This window comes from Manis javanica, chromosome 4, assembly GCF_040802235.1.
Source record: "Manis javanica isolate MJ-LG chromosome 4, MJ_LKY, whole genome shotgun sequence".
Classification (NCBI taxonomy): domain Eukaryota; kingdom Metazoa; phylum Chordata; class Mammalia; order Pholidota; family Manidae; genus Manis; species Manis javanica.
The window spans coordinates 30,918,642-30,938,795 of record NC_133159.1 but is presented as its reverse complement, the minus strand read 5'-3'; the positions used below and the strand labels follow the sequence as shown (position 1 = coordinate 30,938,795).

At 36.0% G+C, this 20,154-nt stretch overlaps 1 protein-coding gene across 3 annotated transcripts in view; it reads right to left on the bottom strand.

Moving 5' to 3' along the window:
* The window catches only part of ZMPSTE24 (zinc metallopeptidase STE24), a 51,850-nt gene that overhangs the window by 19,581 nt on the left and 12,115 nt on the right, over positions 1 to 20,154 (bottom strand). For 2 of the 3 annotated variants that reach the window (XM_073233698.1, XM_017672204.3), the window contains exons 3-7: positions 19,789 to 19,875; positions 13,613 to 13,729; positions 13,065 to 13,217; positions 11,629 to 11,770; positions 6,049 to 6,233 (exon numbers count right to left, since the gene is read on the bottom strand). In XM_073233698.1, the coding sequence (XP_073089799.1) occupies positions 6,049 to 6,233; positions 11,629 to 11,770; positions 13,065 to 13,217; positions 13,613 to 13,729; positions 19,789 to 19,875 (684 nt within the window). The remainder of the gene's footprint in view (positions 1 to 6,048; positions 6,234 to 11,628; positions 11,771 to 13,064; positions 13,218 to 13,612; positions 13,730 to 19,788; positions 19,876 to 20,154) is intronic. The other variant, XM_017672206.3, reaches the window with a different exon arrangement.

Sequence of the window (20,154 nt, the reverse complement as noted above, 5' to 3'; positions counted from 1 at the left end):
AAAAAAAAAAGGTAGTGGCTGCTAGTTTGGTTTTAAAACAACCATAACAACTAAGCCTATCTATATGCTATGTACAAGCCATCTAAAGCATGAGGATGGCAAGATTAAAAGTAAAGAGATGAATGAGATGGTGGTGATGATGGTTGCACAACATTCTGAATATACTAAAATCCACTGAATTATACACTTTAAAATGTTGAAATGGTGAATTTTATCTCAAAATTTTTTAAGAAATAAAAGGATGACATATAACCAAATAACCAAAAGAAGGCTGGTTTAGCTCAGATGAAATCAACTTAAAGGCAAAAGCATTATTAAAGGTCACAACAGAATGATAAAATGTTCAGTTTATCAGGACGATATATTAATTCTAAATTTGTATGTATCTGATACTATTTCCTCAGAATATATTGATTCAAAATTGTCAGATTTGCAAAGAAAACCTGACAAATCTATCACAATAGAGGGTAGCATACCTCTCCCAGTAATTTAAACATCAAGCAATATATATATATCAATAAACATATAAAGATCTGAAAAAAATAATAAACAAACGTCATCTATTGGATACACATAGTAACTTGCAACAAACAACTGGAGAACATACAGTATCCTAGAAAGTGAAGGCTAAAGGTTTTGAAATAAACTCCAGCTACTTAAAAGGGTAAAGTATAAAAACAGTAGGTGAACATGGAATTGATTCTGTTTTATACAGCTTAAGAAAATGTATCCTAACAGGGACGCAAGCAGCAAGATTTATTTGAATCTAGATATTCTACCACTTTTTCCCTCTTTCACCAATTTCTAATTTTTAAGGACAATGACCACTTTTGGCATGGCTGGGTAGATGCATGAGAAAGAGAGACAGAGTAAAAAGATTTGCAAAATAGTATTTATATTTATTATCTCTTTTCCTTTTAAATGTTAAAATTTAAGTCAGAGTACGTGTGGTAGAGAAAAAAAAGAATGAGAAAACTAACCTAGTTCCTTAAATGACTGACACACACACACACACACACACACACACACACACACACACACGTACCTATACCCTTGGGGCATGGCCATTGAAGAAAGAGTATCAAATTAAAGCACTAATTTAATAGACATCTGTTCTAAAGGGGAAATTAGGAGGTGCAACTGAAAATTTACATACAAAGATATTCACTGACAACAGTATTTTTTAAGAGCAAAAAACTGGAAACAGTCCATATATTGAACAAGAAGAGAACAACAGAAAAAAATGATAGTTTAGAAAGACAAGAAATACATATAGAAAATGTTTATGGTTAGTTGGATTATCCATGTTTTCTAATTTTTCTATTACTTTAGTAATAAGCAAAAGCATGGCTGTTTAATGATAATCATAATAGTTCCACTCATTAATGGCCTATGTACCAGACACTGTATATATTAGATATTTAACTACGGTTCATTAATCTTAACTACTAGAAGGCAGCTATCATTAGCCTCATTCTATATAAAGCAATATGGTCCTTAGGTTTCTGTTTTTACTAGTTACCTGTTTCCCAATATGAACAATGAATTATTTTATAAAACAACCAGTTCTCTATTAGATGGCATAGACTCTCATCTCTTGGTTTGTTGTCTGCATTTAGGAAGCTATTTGGAACTGCATGGAGTCACATTCAAAGATATAATAAAATTTAAAAAGCTTAAATTTTCCACAAAAAGGAGACTTGCTTATTTGTATAGAGTCTTGGACAAAACTGGATTTTCCTTTCTTTCCACACTAATTCCACATAAAAGAACAGAAGTAAATACACATATCTTTTACTTCTCTATAGCACCTTCTTTTTTACAAATGCATACACTGACTCATTTGATCCTCAAAACACAAGCTGGGCAGGATGGGTAGTATTATCTTCATTTTAAAGATGAAGACAAGGAAGCTGAGAAATAAAAATGTCTTGTTTAAAGGGGAATAAAAGCAAAAATGAACAAATGGGACTACATCAAACTAAAAAGCTTCTCAATAGCAAAGGACACCATCAGTAGAACAAAAAGGCATCCTACAGTATGGGAAAATATATTTGTAAATGACATATCTGATACAGGGTTAACATACAAAAAATATAAAGAGCTTACACACTTCAACACCCAAAAAGCAAATAACCCGATTAAAAAATGGGCAGAGCATCTGAACAGACACTCCTCCAAAGAAGAAATTCGGATGGCCAACAGGCACACAAAAAGATGCTCCACATCGCTAATCATCAGGGAAATGCAAATGAAAACCACAATGAGGTATCACCTCACACCAGTAAGGATGATCAACATCCAAAAGACAAACAACAAATGCTGGTGAGGATATGGAGAAAGGGGAACCCTCCTACACTGCTGGTGGGAACGTAAATTAGCTCAACCACTGTGGAAAGCAATATGGAGGTTCCTCAAAAAACTAAAAATAGAAATACCATTTGACCCAGGAATTCCACTCCTAGGAATCTACCCAAAGAAAACAAGATCACAGATTCAAAAAGACAGATGCACCCCTATGTTTATCGCAGCACTATTTACAATAGCCAAGAAATGGAAGCAACCTAAGTGTCCATCAGTAGATGAATGGATAAAGAAGATGTGGTATATATACACAGTGGAATATTATTCAGCCATAAGAAGAAAACAAATCCTACCATTTGCAACAACATGGATGGCACTAGAGGGTATTATGCTCAGTGAAATAAGTCAGGTGGAGAAAGACAAATACCGAATAATTTCACTCATTTGTGGAGTATAAGAACAAAGCAAACACTGAAGGAACAAAACAACAGCAGACTTACAGAACCCAAGGATGGACTAGCGGTTACCAAAGGGAAAAGGGCTGTGGAGAGTGGGTGGTAAGGGAGAGAAAAGGAGATTAAGGGGTATTACGGTTAGCTTACATAATATGGGAGTGCAGGGGTAAGGAAGTATAGCACAGAGAAGACAAATAGTGACTCTACAGCATCTTGCTATGCTGATGGACAGTGACTGTAATGGGGTATGTGGTGGGGACTTGATAATAGGGAGAATATAGTAACCACAATGTTGCTCATGTGAAACCTTCATAAGATATTAAGGTATGTATGTCAATGATACCTTAATAAAAAAAATGTCTTGCTTAAGATCATCTTACTAATTAGTAGTGGGTAAAACCCAAACCCACATCTCTGGAGCCTGTACCCTTCCTATTACACTTACCAACTGGGAAGAATTTCACATAACCCTAGCACTTGATGGGGAAATACTTGTTTTCTTCTACAAAAGGGGGGGGCTTATCTATAGTTTTAATCTTCCTTTTCCTTAAACTGCTTTTGAGACAGGCTGTTCCAATTATTTTGTCTTCTGAAGAGTAAAATTCCAGAGTAGATTTGCTAGTCATCTTTTAAAGTGGTAGTAGCCAGTATGGAGACATTCAGCAAAACTTAAGGATTGCCAGTAACTTCAGTTTTCTTCTTTAAACTTCTGCTAAAAATGAAATGCTCTGTCTTTTCTACATCATCCAGATTCAAAACCATTTTGCATCCTCCACTGCACTGTACATAGTAGGTGTTCAGCAGCAGATGCAAATAAATCATTGTTTCCTAAGCATCTGCTACATCTGTGTACTCTCTATTATTAATCTCTTGCTTTAGACAAATTCACTTTTTAAAACTTATCCTAAATAACAATATTCATGAAGCCATGATACTCTAGTTTTATCTTTTTCCTAATATACATTAATAAGTATATAACTATTCAAATTTCAGATATTGATATACTACCTAAAATCATCTCACTAGTACACACACTGGAAAGCAATAGAGTTAATGAGTGTTGAGTCAACCTTTGACTTTCTCCTGCACTCCCCATAAGAGCAATCACCAAGTCCGTTAAATGATCTTTATTGTGACTCTTGCACTTATTCTGACCTCTCATTCCAAGGTAGGTCCTCAGTATTTCATGCTTATCTTGGTTATCTTGATGCACGAGGCCCCTAGAAGTCTCCCTGCCTCCAATCTTTGCTCTATCCTATGTTAAAATCTGCATTAATTTCTTAATTTCTAAAAGCCACACAAATTTCAGCCACTCATGATATTTACCACACTCTGGCTTAAGCAGTGGGCTATTTGTAAACATTATCTAGTCTCTCTACTAGAGGTTCTTAGGGTAGGACTACATCTAATGTATCTTTGTCATGTAACTTACATATAGATGCTAAAATATTAGTAGTTAACAACAAAATAAAGCAGGCTCTTCAAGAAGCCAGTAAAATAACTTGAACTCCAGTCAATACACTTCAGAGGACTACCAAATCTATTTTAAGACTTTAGCCAAAAAATACTGTTCTCATAGATATTAAAGGTCAGTAATCTCATTACATTGCTTGAAATCAGTGGACCACTATTGAACATCTATGTTTGGCTACAGTGCACTCCACTGTGGATGTGGATTCCTCTTAAGCTGGTTGACTAGCTGACCTTGCATGACTCCCCAGTGTTACTGGGTGGCCCTTTACGGACTTCAGTTTTCCTATCTATGCAGTGACCTGAGATCTTTTCCTAGCTTAAAATCCTGTGACTTTTGGTCAAACCAAAGTGACTTTTATTCCAATACCCTAATTGGTGGGATTACCCTACCTACATCAAGAATAAATATAATCAAAGGAGTTAACCCTCTTCCAATGTTATTAAATCCTTTCACAGAATTTTGTTCCATCTACATATTTATAACAGGCTACGCACTTTATCAGACCATCTTTATAGGGTCAAAACAGATGCTCGAATGATATACTTTTCTAGGACTTAGAATGTATTAAATGGAGTATGAGGTATTTCACATATATTATTTCATTTAATCTTCCTGACCCTAAAAGGTAGGCATCTTTAACCCAGTGTTTCTCAACTAAGACAGCCCCTGTCCCCACTCCCACCTGGGCATATCTAGTAGTGTATGGAGACATTTCTGGTTATCTCAGTCGCAAGATCAGGGTGGGTTTGATCCTGGCATCTAGTGGGGAAAGGCCAGGGATGCTGCTACACATCCTACGGTGTACAAGATACCCTTCATCAACAAAAATTGTTGGGTGTCAATACTGTCAAGGTGGAAGCCTGGCTGGTATTATCTTTTAATGAAGTAATCAAAGAATTTGAGAGTTTAAATTGCTTGCCCAGAGTTACAAGACCCAGAAATCTCACTGAATGACAACAAAGCTAATGGCACATTCCATCACACATCAAATACTATGACTTTCTGATTTAATTTGTGTTTTTCCTTTCATCCTTTCCTCATTTAGTCTTGGTACTTCAGATTTTGCTAATCAGCATCAGCTGACCTCCCCCAGGAAAGGATTCAGAAAAAACTTTCACAGTCTCTTAGGTTAAATTTAAGAAATGTCTTCTTTTGTGCATTCACTGCATCCAACATATCTAGCTTCACTGAAGCAATTATCATATTGTACTGTGGATTATATGACTCTCTCCCCATTAGACAATAACCTCCTTCACAGAAAGGTTTGCCTCTTATTTTTGTATTCCTAGTGCCAAAGTATCTCAGCACAGATGATGCATTTTGTAAATATTTGTTAAACAAACAAAAGAAAACTGCCCAAATTACATAGTGTCTCTAAGGACATATAGCTACCAAATGACAGAATCAGGATTCAAATTTGAGTTTCTTCAGTGGCAAAGCCTTTAACTAAGTCTCAATGAAGCTAAAAATTACATGTTTATCTCCACTTTAACCTGCCTGTGGGAATTCTTCAGTCATAAACACATCAGGAATATAAATAAAGTTCTTGTTTTAAAGACAGTTTATAATTATAAGAATTTATTTTATGATTCCAATTTTAATATGTACATTCTATAAAAACTTGCAAGGTAGTCAGCATGTAATAAGAGTGATAATCTCTCCCAAATATGAGAATGATAAAGACACCACGGGGCTTTCATTTGATAGTCTCCCTGAATTCAACACTCACTACATAGAAATTGATGTTATTTTGAGTTGTCACAGAAACTGTTTATAAAAACTAAGCCAGGGTCTCTTAGGAAAAAAATAACTCACTTTAACTTTAGCTTTTATTTCTTCATTATCCCCTTCTCCATCATTGCGGGGTCCCATGCCAGACTCCTCCCAGATGTCTCTGTTTAGTACTGAATACTCTTCTAGTAGAGTGTCAAACAAAACTATTCGTTTATTCTTGAAGAAGCCATAAAAATAAGCATTGCTGTGGGAAGAGCGTTTAGATCCTAAGGAAAAGACAGTTCAAAGCATGGAAAATAATTAAAAAGTCTGGGGTCCTCTGGAGAGACTCCTAGAAACTGAATTACTGGAAATGACATTAACATTTCAAATTGCTTAACACCTGAAGAAAACAGTATCAACATAAGTCAGCACTGGCCATGGAGAGTACCTGTTCCCCTGCTTCTTGCCAACGACTATCTATGCTCAGTGCAGCTTTATAACAGTCAGTAATAGCCAACAGTAGCAGAATGATTAAATTATGGTAAAGCTGGAAAATGGAATTTTAACCAGCCAGAAAAAAATTATACTTTTGCAGAATTTTAACAAGATAAGAAAAAGCTCACCAATATACTGCAATGTATATAAAACCTCACGGACATAAGATTCCATTATTGTCAAGAAAAAAATACGTAAATGTAAATGTAAACACAAGCTTATTAAGAAATATACCAGTGTTTATCACTGGCTTCTAGAACAATGGATTTTTGTTCCTTCCTTTGTACTTTTCTCTTTTTGAAAGCTTTTAAAGTAAGCACATTAGTTCTGTAATCAGAAAAAAAATTAAAGCTATTTTTAAAAATACTACAAAAAAGAAAACTTAAATTTTTAACAGTGGCTAACAGCTGAATGATGGTAGATTTTTTTTCTTCTTTATATTTTTCTTTATTTCCTAAATATTCTACAATGTGTAGTGAATTTAGTGGTTAAGAATGGACTTTGGATTCAAATCTTGGCTCTGCCATGTATTAGCTGCATACATTTAAGAAACTTTCTTAATTTCTTCACATTTCATTTTCCTGTTTATGATACTAATATCTACTTTATTGGCCTGGATTAAAGATTACATAAGTAATTTTAAATTAATCAATTAGTAACTGCCTAATACATATAAACTACTACTACTTATATACTTTCCTTTTTAAAAGAAATGATAAAACACTTGTTTCTCTTGAGAACTTGAGAGGCCTCAGAAAATGTGAATTTTGTATCCATCATACTTCTAGTGTGAAGTATGTTTGGTAGTATATTTAGAATATAGCATGTTCTATATATAACTGTATGTTTGGCAGAAGGTTTAAAATAAAGCTTTGATAAATAGTAGATAGCTCATTCATTCATTCATTCATTCACTCATTCATTCACTTTTTGGTTTGGTGCCCAGAAGTTAAAAGCCAAATACATGGCTCAATTTTGTCAATAATATAAGACATCAGGATCTGGAGAGTCATGTACCATTCCGAGGTCTTAACGCTTCTATCTCAGTTCTATCTTCTCTAACTTTTAAATTAATTTTTATATATTTCTTAGATTGCCTTAAATTAGAAAGCAGGCAGACTGTATGCATATAAATAAAAGAAAATTAATGCTGTAATATCTTTCATTGGTCCAAGTATCTCAAAGTGTGGCCCAAGGAATACCTACCTACACAGTATCATCAAGGGGAAGTTGTTAGAAATTAGAATCTCTGGGAATGGAGCCCAGAAATCTTTTAACAAACTCTCTAGGGAATTCTAATACTTAAGTTTAAGAGTCCCTGTCCTAGACCATAAGCTTTTGTATCATGTTTGTTTACTGAGTGGATTAATGGTATACATGAAGTAATATACATGAGAACTCTGAAAACCAAAATATTTTATTTAAATGTAAGGCACTGCCATCTATGTTTTCATCTTTTGTTTATGATGTCTTATATTAATCAACCTCTCAGCAGCATTTGACACAGCTGACCACTCCCTCCTTGAAACACTTATTCTTCTCCTGCCTCCAAAGAAATATGACTTCCTCCTGGCTTTCTTCCTACCTCACTGGTCTCCTCTGAAGCTTCCTTTGCTAGCTCTTCCTTCCCTGCTGACTCTGACCTGAGCGTCCCTTCTCTTCCCTAAGTACCCTCATCCATGGCATAAACATCATCTACGTGCCAACTACTTTCATATCAATATTTCAGGCTCCAACGTCTCCTTAGAAATCCCTAGAACAGCTGCCTAGTTGACACCAATACATCTCCACATGGATGTCTAGTGCATATTTGTTTATATACTGGTTTGTGTTTTTTTTCCCTGCCCAATGTTGGAATCTCCTTCCAAAGTTTAGAGAATTTCACACCATGTAAGTCTAATAAGAGACTGCTTCTCATTTGAGAAACCTAAAAAGCCAAGATATTTGCTTCTCCAGCACTCCTGTCAGCTAGCCCCATGCCCTGGCTCAGTCAGTCATATGCACCCACTGGGGACTGAACAGTCAGCTAATCATGCAAAGAAGCAGGGCAGTGAGGAATTCATTCTGCAGGTGCCAGCAGCATGGATGTTAGGGGTACAAACTACTGAATTCAGCAGCAGGAGGGAACAGCAGTGTCCTTGCGGGTGTTCTGCAGTGTGGTTCTCATTTCCTAATCTCCCTATGGAACAGCCCATTTTCTAAGCCTGATAAACTTAACTCTCCTGGTGACTTTGTGAACTATCAAATATTGTTTCAGTCAGAAATTTTTCTGTCTAAATCAGCCACAATTGGTTTCCATTGCTTGCGTGGCACTACTGTTTGCAGAATTCTGATACAATATTCTATGGTTATCTCAAAATGTAACACATTCAAAAGAACTTAATTCCTGACTAACCTGCTCTTCTCTCAGTTTTCCCCGTCTCAGTAAATTACCATTTATCTAACTGCTCAGGCCAAAGTCTACATCATTATCCTTGATGTCTCCGTTTCCCCCTTATTCCTTGACATGTAACCTATTAGCAAATTCCATCAACTCTACCTCTAAAACATATCCCCAATGCATCCAGTTCTCTCCATAAATCACTACTTCCCTGGTCTAAGCCACCATTATCTCCTCCCTGGACTACTGCAGCAATCTCTTAAAGGCTCTCCCTGCTTCTACTCTTGCATTCCCCTACAATCTATTCTACATAGAGCAACCCAAATATTTTAAAAATACAAACCAGATCATGTGGCCTTCCTGCCTAAAATCTTCAATGGCTTTTTCCTCTGAACTTAAAATAAATCCAAGCTCCTTACCCTGATTTACAGAGGCCTACAATGGTCTGACTCTTGCCTATGTCTCAGATTTCATGTCATAGCACTCTTCCTACTATGTTGCAGCCACACTGGACTTTTGTCTATTTCTTGATGATAAAAGCTCTAGGTCTTCCCTATTGATCTCAGTATGGATGGCTCCTTCCTTCAGGTCTCAGCTTAAATCTATTTTCTCAGAAAGATCTTGTCTGAAGACACAGTCTACTCAGACATTCATCATCACATCACACTCGTTTCAGTTCTCTGCACAGCACTTGCTATCTGAGGTTTTTTGAGAGCCGGAATCTTGGCTTTTCACTGTAATATCCCTATTAACTTACAAATCCATCATGTGTGTTGTTATTGTTAATAATAATATTCATTCATTCAAATGATTTTTGAAAATTATTACCATTATTAACAACCACGAAATATACCTTACAGATGAGTAAAATTCTGTTTAGCAATGGTAAATTGCCCAAAGTTACACAGGTAATTTGTGATAGAGCTAGAATTCAAACCCAAGCCTACTGACTCCACAGCCTGACCACTGAAATGCTACCCCCCACCTGCTCAAATCTTTTTTTTTTTAACTCTAGCCAGCTTCCTTAAGGAAAAAATTTAGCATGATCTTCTTTTCACCAATCTATTCCTGCATGCTTCAATGATACCAGAATTAACAGGATCAGTAATAGCCAGCGTGCATAGTCTGTAGTATTTCCTGTACACTGTGCCCAATTCAATATAGTACTGTCACTGTGGTGATGGATACCAGTTTGGGCCAAAATAGCATAGTACTCTATTTCAGATTTCCTCAAGGCTGGGCAACTGTTGGTGAGGATGACCAGTTTCACTTTACCTTGTCTGATTATATTCAGAGTCTGCTTATATTCCAGCACAAAAGGACAAATCTTGATCTTCCATAAAGTCCCAGCTCATGTTGTAATTGTCCATAAAGCCTTCCCTATTTCATCTTAAATCACATGACACTGATGGTATATATCACACATCTTATCAATTAGCTGTCATTTCATGTTATCTATTAAGTGATCAGCAACTTAGGCTGCCCCTTCAGTAAAAGCCCCTCAGAAATTGTTCTACTGTACTTATTAGTGTGCTACTAGCTTAATATTAACTAAAATTGAATAAAATAGTTAATTTAGTGACTTCAGAGGCTAAACAAGTAGTATGAACTGGCTTATTCTACCATTTCTGCATAGAAATGTCCTAACTGTGCCTTTAATTGGGCTATATAACCTCAGAAGCTACTGGAGATTTCTATACTCTACTCATTGCTGTTAATTCATTCTTTCCAGCTGCGACCATTTCTGTTCTCCCCTGACCCTGCAATTACTTCTCAGACTCTACTCCTTCATCCAATATAACTGCTTTTCACTGGTGATTTTTTTAGTTTAGAGGAGGGATGGGGAAACTATAGGCCAAAGACAACATGTCACTTGTTTTTATAAATAAAGTTTTATTAGAACACAACCATGCTCATTTATGTATTGTCTATGACTGCTGTTGTACTATAAATAAGAGCAGAGCTGAATAAGTGGAATAGACACATCAGGTGGTCTGCAAAGCCTAAAATATTTACTGACTCGCCTTTATAGAAAACATTTGACAAACTGTGGTTTAGAGGAAGAAAAACTGAAACCTAGAAGGGTGAAGGAATTTGTCCAAGATCCCACAGCTGGGAGGGGCAGAACCAGACTCACTCACTCATATGGATTTTAATTTATAGATTCTGAAAGACTTGGTACCACACAACAGTTTAATTCTACACTTTTGCAGGCTTCCTTGAGACTTTAGTGGTCTTACGTAAGCTTACAGATGGCTTAACTCTCAAAAGCAATCATCAAAAAAAGCAGATAATAACTAATCTGAAGTATCCAATTGTACTACAGTTTTTGGTAATCTGTGAAGTCAGCATCCCCAGAACACTGGAAAGTTTTCTGGAGGAAACAAAGCCAATAACACTGGTTTTGTTTATGGGCCCCCAAACTAGTGCTAAATGGAATCTGACTATGCAGAAGTCCAACCTAAAGAAGTAGGCAGGTAACAGACGTGCATAAACCAATCTAATATACATCAGACAACAGGGAGTGATAAAGACCTTGGTCAAAAATTAAAAACAATGCTGTAAAGCCAACCAAACACAGCTGCAGGAAACAGTAGACTTTGGCATCAGGCCACCAATTTCTATCCCTTGACTATGTCACCAATTCCTATAATTCTCAAAAAGTCAAAGTGTAAAATCCTAGCCTTTACATAACAATTAAAAAAAAATCTGATTTGTTGTTTTACTCAAGTTTTAAGAACAAACAAATACTCAAATAAAAGAAACCACTCAGGTAAAAACTTCTTACCTCCAGGTACCCTTACCTTCAACAACATATACCTTAGTCAAAGGGAAGTCAATACTCTTTGCCATTATTTCAATATCTTGTTTAAGCTTTCCCTCAGGCAGAGGTGTGAATTTGTCAAATAAAGGGGCAATATAATCAGCATAGATTGTGACAAGCACCTGAAAAGTAAATGTCAGAACTTATGACATCATACAGAAAAACTCCTTGTTATACAGATGCAATTATATTAAAACAACTATGTGATCTCAGCCTTGAGAACAAAGGCCTTGTGTTATTTGCCCTGATATTCCCAGCCCCAAGTAGAACCAGATAGCAAGTTCCAATATCATTTGATAAGCTGAATCAAAACAAGTAGTCTCTAGGTAGTAATAAATGAAAACTCAAATTGTCTGTTCAAAACTATCTTGGGGATTTCTGACACTTCATAAGCACAATGTAACTTGGAATTTTGCCTTTCAGAGTAATCATGATAGACCTGAAGTCTTTGTTAAAACAGTGTTACTAAAGTGTATGACTGTATGCTGTCATTTGGTTGGTCTGCTAAAATTAATTACCTGCAGTTCACAAACGTACACTTTAATTAAAACAGCACTTCAAGAATTTTGTTCTTTGCTCTCTTTTGTTTCACTTCAATTTGCCATACAACAAATATGTTATGTGTAGATGCAACTAGCATCCATTTTCTGATCTTGATTCCACTAGTGGGAAGTGAAGCAATGAGCATCATAATTCAGAATAAAGTAAACCTCATCACCAGTGGAGCTGAAGAACTGAATGATGATATTTTCTGGGGACTGTGAATAGACCACGTTGTGTTGACATGTATGTGGTGTGAAGCAGTTCAGAATCTGGGAAAAAGAAGGGGAAAAGAAGATGTGAGAGAGGGTAAAAGAGGGGGTAGGGAAGTCAGAGGAAAAAGGAGAGAAGGAAGGAGAGATGACAGTCGGGGAGAAAAGAAAGGAGGGAAGGAAGGAGGAAAGAGAAGAAAGGGTAAAGAAGGGAGGAGGGAAAGGCAGGGGAAGGAAGGCAGCAAAGTAAGTTTATGCTTTCTTTTCCTTGACCATCTTAAATCTATTCTCTCTTCAAAACATCTATGATTTTTAGGCACTAGAGCTCAGTCAAGAGTCATTAAATTACCAAACTTAGTCATCTACTCTGGTGGCAACTCACAAATGCACAGCTCCAAACTGCCTGACAACTGGATCATTAAAGGTAACTAACAACGAGCTGCAAGCATCTTTAAAAATCAGCAAAAGAAAAAGAAAATGTATGGTCAGAGGCAACTCTCCTATTTCTATGCTGAAAAGCAGAAACCAAGAGGGGAATTTATAGGACCATCTATTTATATTTCATCTGCTTCTTCAGAACTGTTTACATGCTAATGATGTTTAAATCACAATTATCTCACCAAGGAACTTCTGTAAAAGAAAATGAAACGAAGATTTTACTTACCAGAGAAACTACTAATGTAAACAGCCAGGCATAAATAAAAAAATATTCACCCCCAATTTTAATAATATAAAGTAGAAGTGAAGACACAGGCAATAAAATGCACTGAGTCACAATAAATTTCTTGACTGCATCTTTCATGAAGAACCCGAAAGTCTGAAAAAAGAAAAGATCATCACAAGAAACTGAAAGTGCTTCTAAAATAGTGAGTACAAAGGATACATTACTAAGGCAATTTTAAAAATGAGAAGGCAGAGGGTCTATATGATGTGACCCAGGGTGACCTAAGACAGTAAGTAAATGTCCTGCATTTTACAGTTTAAAATAAATTCATTTGAATGATATTAGCTGAAAAACACTAGACATTAGTGTGAGAAGAGTTTATGGCATGACTTTAAACCACGATCTTTACCATATCTGCAGTTCCTTTTCCCTCAATTAATTCATGCTCTAAAATAGCAAATTATGTTTCAATTATTACCAGCAGAGGAAGAAAGCACAAAAGGCCTCCTCCACATGTTAAAAGAGAACATCTGCAATCTTAATCTTACCTGTTGATTGAAACCATGTTTTTCTTCTATCACAAAAGTATTATAAAGACTCCACGGTAAACCAGTCAATGCACTGAAAAGTGTAGCCAACAGCAAAAACACCAAGGACTGAGTAATCTAAACACAAAAAAACATAATGGCACTTTTATGGTGTAATATTAAATATTAACTCATTCATCAAATGGATTATTAGTGAACGAGTCGACACATATTGCTGAGTACTTACTCTATCTCAAAGCAATGTGTTTGATTCAATGGGAAATACAAGGTCTGAAGCAGCATCTCCACACGCAAGAGTTTACTTGTGAGAGGAGGAGGCAATAGAACAATTCCCCTTTTATTGCACGGGCACTATAAGAAAGCTACCTCAAGTCATGTAGACAAACAGTTAAAAGAACTAAAAAACAGCCAAACATGTTGGTGAATTCAAGGAAAGCATCAAGTTGAAAAGACTTGGGATGCCACGCTGAAAAAAGATAAATTGGGGAGATGGAGAGAAGAGACAAGGAGGAATTCCATACAGTTTGCAAATGAATGCAGGGAGAAAAGAGCATCCTGTAAGTGGAATATGACAAGATGACAGGCCTGGCTGGGACCAGGCAGAGAAACCTATAATAGGGCATCAGAAAAGCTGGGCCAGAGCAGGTGGGCAGTATGTGTCCAAGTTTTCACAAAAAGTCAAAGGTCCAATAAAGAAAATACTCCCAAGAATTACTTTGCCTTTACAATGGGTCCTAGGAGAGGAAAAGCCAAGAACTGCCTCATTTCGTTTACAAACTTTTTCCTAGGATAGTGGAGGACAAGGGCTACTTAGTACAGGGTGTGCGGGAGGGGAGAAGAGCAGTAAGTACAGATGACCCGTGAACTGTGCAGGGCTTAGAGGCGCCGACTCCCTTCCCTAACAGCTGACAGTCTGCATATGACTTTTGACTCCCCAAGAACTTAATAGCCTATTGTTGATCAGAAGCCTTACCAGTAACATAGTCAGTCAATTAACACAAATTTTGTATGTTATATGTAGTATATACTGTTTTCTTACAATAAAGTTACCGAAAGAATGTTAACAAAATCATAAGGAAAATACATTTACAGTATTGTATTGTATATATTAAAAATCTGCATATAAGTGGACCCTTGCAGTTCAAACCTGTGTTGTTCAAGAGTCAATTGTACTTTCAAGGTTTCTCTGTTTATATTTAAATAGTCCATTCATCTAAGTGTTTATTTTTCTTGTAGGATATAAAATAAGAGCTTATTTTTTCTCAGTTGTCCTAAGAAAGTTTATAAACTATACTTTCCTCACTGATCTGAAATGTCACCTTTATCATATACCAAAATCTTACATATAGTTAGGCTTATATTAAAATTTCAGATACATTTTAGTATCTGAGATTAAAAGTTGACACTCATTATTTCACTTACTCAGAATTTTTCTAACTATTCTCTTCATTGTTTCAGATTAACTATAAAATGTTTTATCATGCACCCCTCACAAGCTGCTCTGGGATTATAACTGAGCTCTATTCCTTTTGTTTTAAAGTTCATGAATCTCTACTTTAATAATTTAATGTGGAATTTAGATAAGGTATTAATATCAAGTTTAACATTCTGTACAGAATCTATGATTTTTACCTTTTGAAAATCTAGACATCTGCTCATCTGTAGTATTTGAAACCCCTATTCTCACCAGCTTATCAACATAAATGATAAATTCAAATTCCTTCTGCACACTAATGTGTAAATGATCTATTTCTGGAACCTTGAATGAATTTAAAATAACTTGATTCCTTCTTAATATCTTCCTTATGTTTAAATAGCACTAGAAAATGAATAATTCTGTCAACAAACCATTTTAATTGCTGAAATAAGATGAATAGTATGTCTGCCTATTTTCCCATCCAAATGGCTTATTCTCTCCTTAAAACACTTAGATTACAAGATTTTAAATTATTTTGCCTGAATCACTAAAACAGCCTTTTAAGTGGCCCCCTGCTTACTATGTCACTCCCATTCCAATTCATCCTACATGTATATCAGATTAATCTGAAACCACACTTCCCTAATTAAAAATCTTTTAAAGGCTCTCTAATATTAAAGACTTCAAAAATATTTAAAAAAATTTTTACAATCTGACCTCAAAATGCTACTTCCAACTACTGTTCTATAAGACTCTTGTACTCCTAACTGACAACTCTGAACTCAAGTTTAGAAAGGTGATTAAGGAAAATATTCTAGCTGAAAAAAGGAGGTGTGACAGTAAAGTCACATTGGGGAAACCAGAGAGTATGCAATCTCCAGGAGCTTTCCTCAGAAGATCTCTAATTCTAATTCAGAAAATAGAATCTATCCTAGGAATAAGGTCTACTAGACAGTGAGGACAAGGAGTTTTAACTCATAGCTTCTCAAAGACAAGAAGATGGGGGCTCCAGCCCTTTCGGTGAACACCTCAAGGCTCCAGGACACACAACATTCTAAAGTCCTGCAATCACTTGGGGAAATGGTCTAGACTAACTCATCCTGAATGGATGATTCTTTCCCTGTCTGAGATAAACCTGTTCATTCCATCTCACATTCATCATGTGGCAACATTCTGAGTCATTAAATCCATTACTTGCTGAGATGGTCTGGACCATACCTCACTGTCAAAAAATAGAGATACTGATTGTATTGGTAGTTTGGGAAAAGCAGAAAGTCCTACCAAAAGACATTGTCTATGCCTAGGATAAACTGTTTTCTTCTAGGTCCACCTAATTTTTTCTTCTTTCTTTAATGTAGAAATTGGTTTTAATCATATAAGAAGTACACATACTCATTGTTGAATTTTCTTAAGAGATAGGCAAAAATAAGGAAATAAAAATTGCCAAAAAATTCTCTCCAGAGAAAATCACTTTTGGCATTCTGGTTTGTACTATTTCCGACTTCTTGTAGATGTGGAATTATATACACAAAGATATATGTACAAGGATGGGCACCACTGTATGCAATTAAGAAAAACTGAACCAATCTAAATGGTCATCACTAGGACAGCTCTAGTTACATAAAAAAAATCTCTATGGATATTCATACACTTTTATTTACTTATATTGCTTTATAACTTAATTTTTCCACTTAATAATAAGTTATATGAAATAGCAGCACAATAATATTTCTTCCCCGTCTGACTGGCAAAAATAAAAAGCCCATGTATAATAAGTATTGGTAAGGATTCAGAGAAAGGGTATTCTAGTGCTTCATAAACTATGAAATAATATAAAGCAGAAAAACTGTTTTAAGAGGCAATTTGGCAGCATGTATTAAAAATTTTAACTACACATAGCCTTTGACCCAGTTAATTCCATTAACCTTTATACATATGCATAAAGATTTAGGTGAAGGATGTGTATTATTTGTAATAAGGAAAGTCTGGAACGATCTACATCAGTAGAAAGTAACTAAATACACGACACCTGCCTGTGATGAATGTGAGCAGTCCTCACTTCACATTGCAGTGCAGTGCTGTAAAAATGACTGTACAAACTCCAACTGGGTAGAGCAATCTTGTGATCAGTATAAAAAATTATGATTGTTCTCTCCTAAATTTTGTAGTTAATACACTAAAGACTCTCCTACTGTAGGGATATGGAAAAAATAATAAAGCTGATATTTATTTAGTACATGTAATTTAAAACATAAGAACATTGAGAATTTGTGTTCTATTTCTTTTTTAAAAAAACTCAGGAGTAGTTGGAACAAATACTTGCCTTCTCATTATGTAACTTCTGATATGGACAGGGCATTTTTCTCTGCCATGCTGCATGGTCATATTCCTTTCAAAGGTTGGATTAGCTTCCAACATTACACCCTTTGAGCTTTCAGTGACATGAAATATCTTCGAGAGATCCTCTAATGTGAGCGCTTTTGCCAGTAATGCTACCTCTGGGACATGGTCATCCTTTCTGTCACAACTACTTCCCTCTATTTTAATAAGGTTGCCTTTGGTAAGTTCCTCTGGCTGTATACCTAGAGTCTCTCTAGTGGTGGCTGTGTCAGCATTCCCACAGTCAGCTACTTTCTCCTATAACTCCATGTATGTTAGATTTGAGTTTCAGTACACTTTCAACTTTTGAGTAATAACCTCTTTCAATTATTCATTAAAAAAAACCCATCATTTAGATTTTATAGCTGGGAGGCCAGGAGGCAATATAACTGCACAATTTGAATAACTAATAGTAGAAGTGTAGTGATCAATCACCAAAGGACTCTGAAAAAAAGTGATGTTATTGGCCACTAATCACTATGAGTGTCATACTTGTACAGTGTTTTGTGGACTGAAGAGCTGGCAGAGAAGTTTGTATTTTCTGCAATTATGCACACAATATATTGTGATAACTGAAATTTGAACTGTGTTGCTGAAGGACTGGAGTTATTTAACTAGACCATAGTAAATGAAATTTGTGCATACAAGAACTGTGCAAAGCAAGGACTGTCTACTAGTTCCATGCAGCCATTAAAGAAAACAAAGAGCTATATAAATGGACAGAAAGAGATCTCTAAAACATTGTTAAATGCAAAAATAATGTCTCAGAATGTTACATAAAATATGTCCCATTGAGGTAAGAAATATTTTTTTATATTCATATGTATATAGATTATGCTCAGTCATTCAAAACAAACATTTATGGAGAACTTACCCTGTGACTGGCATTGTTCTAGACAATGGTGACACAGCAGTGAAGAAAATATATAAGGTCTCCTTCCCCTGAGAGCTTAAAATTCTTGTCAGGGAAAATAGATAAGAAGTAAACAAATAAATAAGATAACTGCAGATACCTGTGAGTGCCTTTAAAAAGAAAATAAAATAAGGTGACCTGTTTCAATAAAGAGTAGCAGAAGGACGCTATTTTGGATGGAGTGGTCAGGGAAAGTCTCTCTGAGAAAGTGACATTTAAGATAAGACATTAATAAAGAGCCATTTATATTTAACAATGCACAGAATATACAATGAAATACCACACAAGGAAGGTCAGCAGCAAGAGTCTGTGAAGATACAAAGATATCACAGGAAGAAGAGGTCTTAGAAGAGTTTGATATTTTAAACTTAGGTATACAGAAAAGGGACACAGCATGGGGTGAATTAAAGCTCAAGGCACTTCATGTAGAAAAGATCCATCATTTCAAATAAACGATCAGGAAAGAAGAAAGAAACTTGGCAATTTCCAAAATATGTCAGGAAGCAGCATCCCGGCATTCATTACACGTGGGGAGTGGAGTTTCAGGTTTGAGGTTTTGCCCAATAACCAGAATTCCTGAAAGACTGGGTAGTTAATTCTGGAAGCTCAATAGTGATTGTAGGAAGATACATTCTGCCTAGATTTGAAGAACCTGATAAGTATGTGTGGCACAGAGCATCTGCTTAGTGTGGGTTTGTGGGTAAAATTGTAATATTTTCAGAATATCTCGCGGGGCTTTAGTGCATCTACATATCAACAGGCTTTCCTAGGGGGTGGAGAAAAGTAGTTCATCTCAATATCAATGGGTAATTACCTGGGCAACCCCAGGGCTTATCTGAACCCTGAACCCGAGAGGCTGGGGGGAGGTCTTGCTTGCTTTTGCCAGAGCAGGAAAGAGAAACAGCCCCAGACTACAATTTGTAAGCAATAAATGGGTTTTAAACTTTATTTCTCCTTTTGACTGATTTTGGTTTTAGAGGTAATTTGCCCTGGGTTTTCCTTTCCCCGGAGTTACAGGGTTCAACAAATTTCATGCTTCCCTTTTCACTGCACAGAGTTATTTCTGACAAGCAGCTGCCTAAATGACTGGCTCACCAACAAAATGTGAATGCACAAAGGACAGGTATCATTTCTGAGCAAAGGAAGTTAAGAAGGGGGTGTACTTTCTCTGCCCTCTCATTCCATCTTCCCTAGAACTCCGGGACACTCAGGGAATGGCAGAGCCATAAAATGAAAATAGACTGGGTTCTGTGTGGCTTACCACACAGAAGAATGTCACCCACTGGCCAAAAATATTCATACTGGGCTATTATGTGATCAGGCATTGAAATTCTGGAGTTTGCTACATTAACACAGTGTGAGTGGCCAAGGACTTTACAGACAGAAAAGCAAATCTAAATTAACTTTACAATAAAGTTGCCCAGGCAAAAAGAAAGACTGACAAATACATGCTAATGAATCACATACCTCATATTCTGGTCCAAAACTAGCACAGCCACAGAATCTTCCAGAGAGTCTCCAGAGATAAGGAATTCCTCCAAAGAGAAGAATAAGCTGTAAAAATATGGCATATTTTGGTTACATCTGAACAGTACTAGAAACTATCATGACAGCATTTCATAAAGAAAAAGGACAAAATAACTATCTCTAAAGAAAAGAAAGACCAGATTTTTTTGGGAAGATGGCAGTGTGAGTAGGGCAGGGGAAATCTCCTCCCAAAACCATATATATTTTTGAAAATACAAAAAATAAAACTACACCTAAAAGAGAGACCAGAGGATACAGTACAACAGCCAGGCTACATCTACATCTGTGAGAACTCATCACCTCACG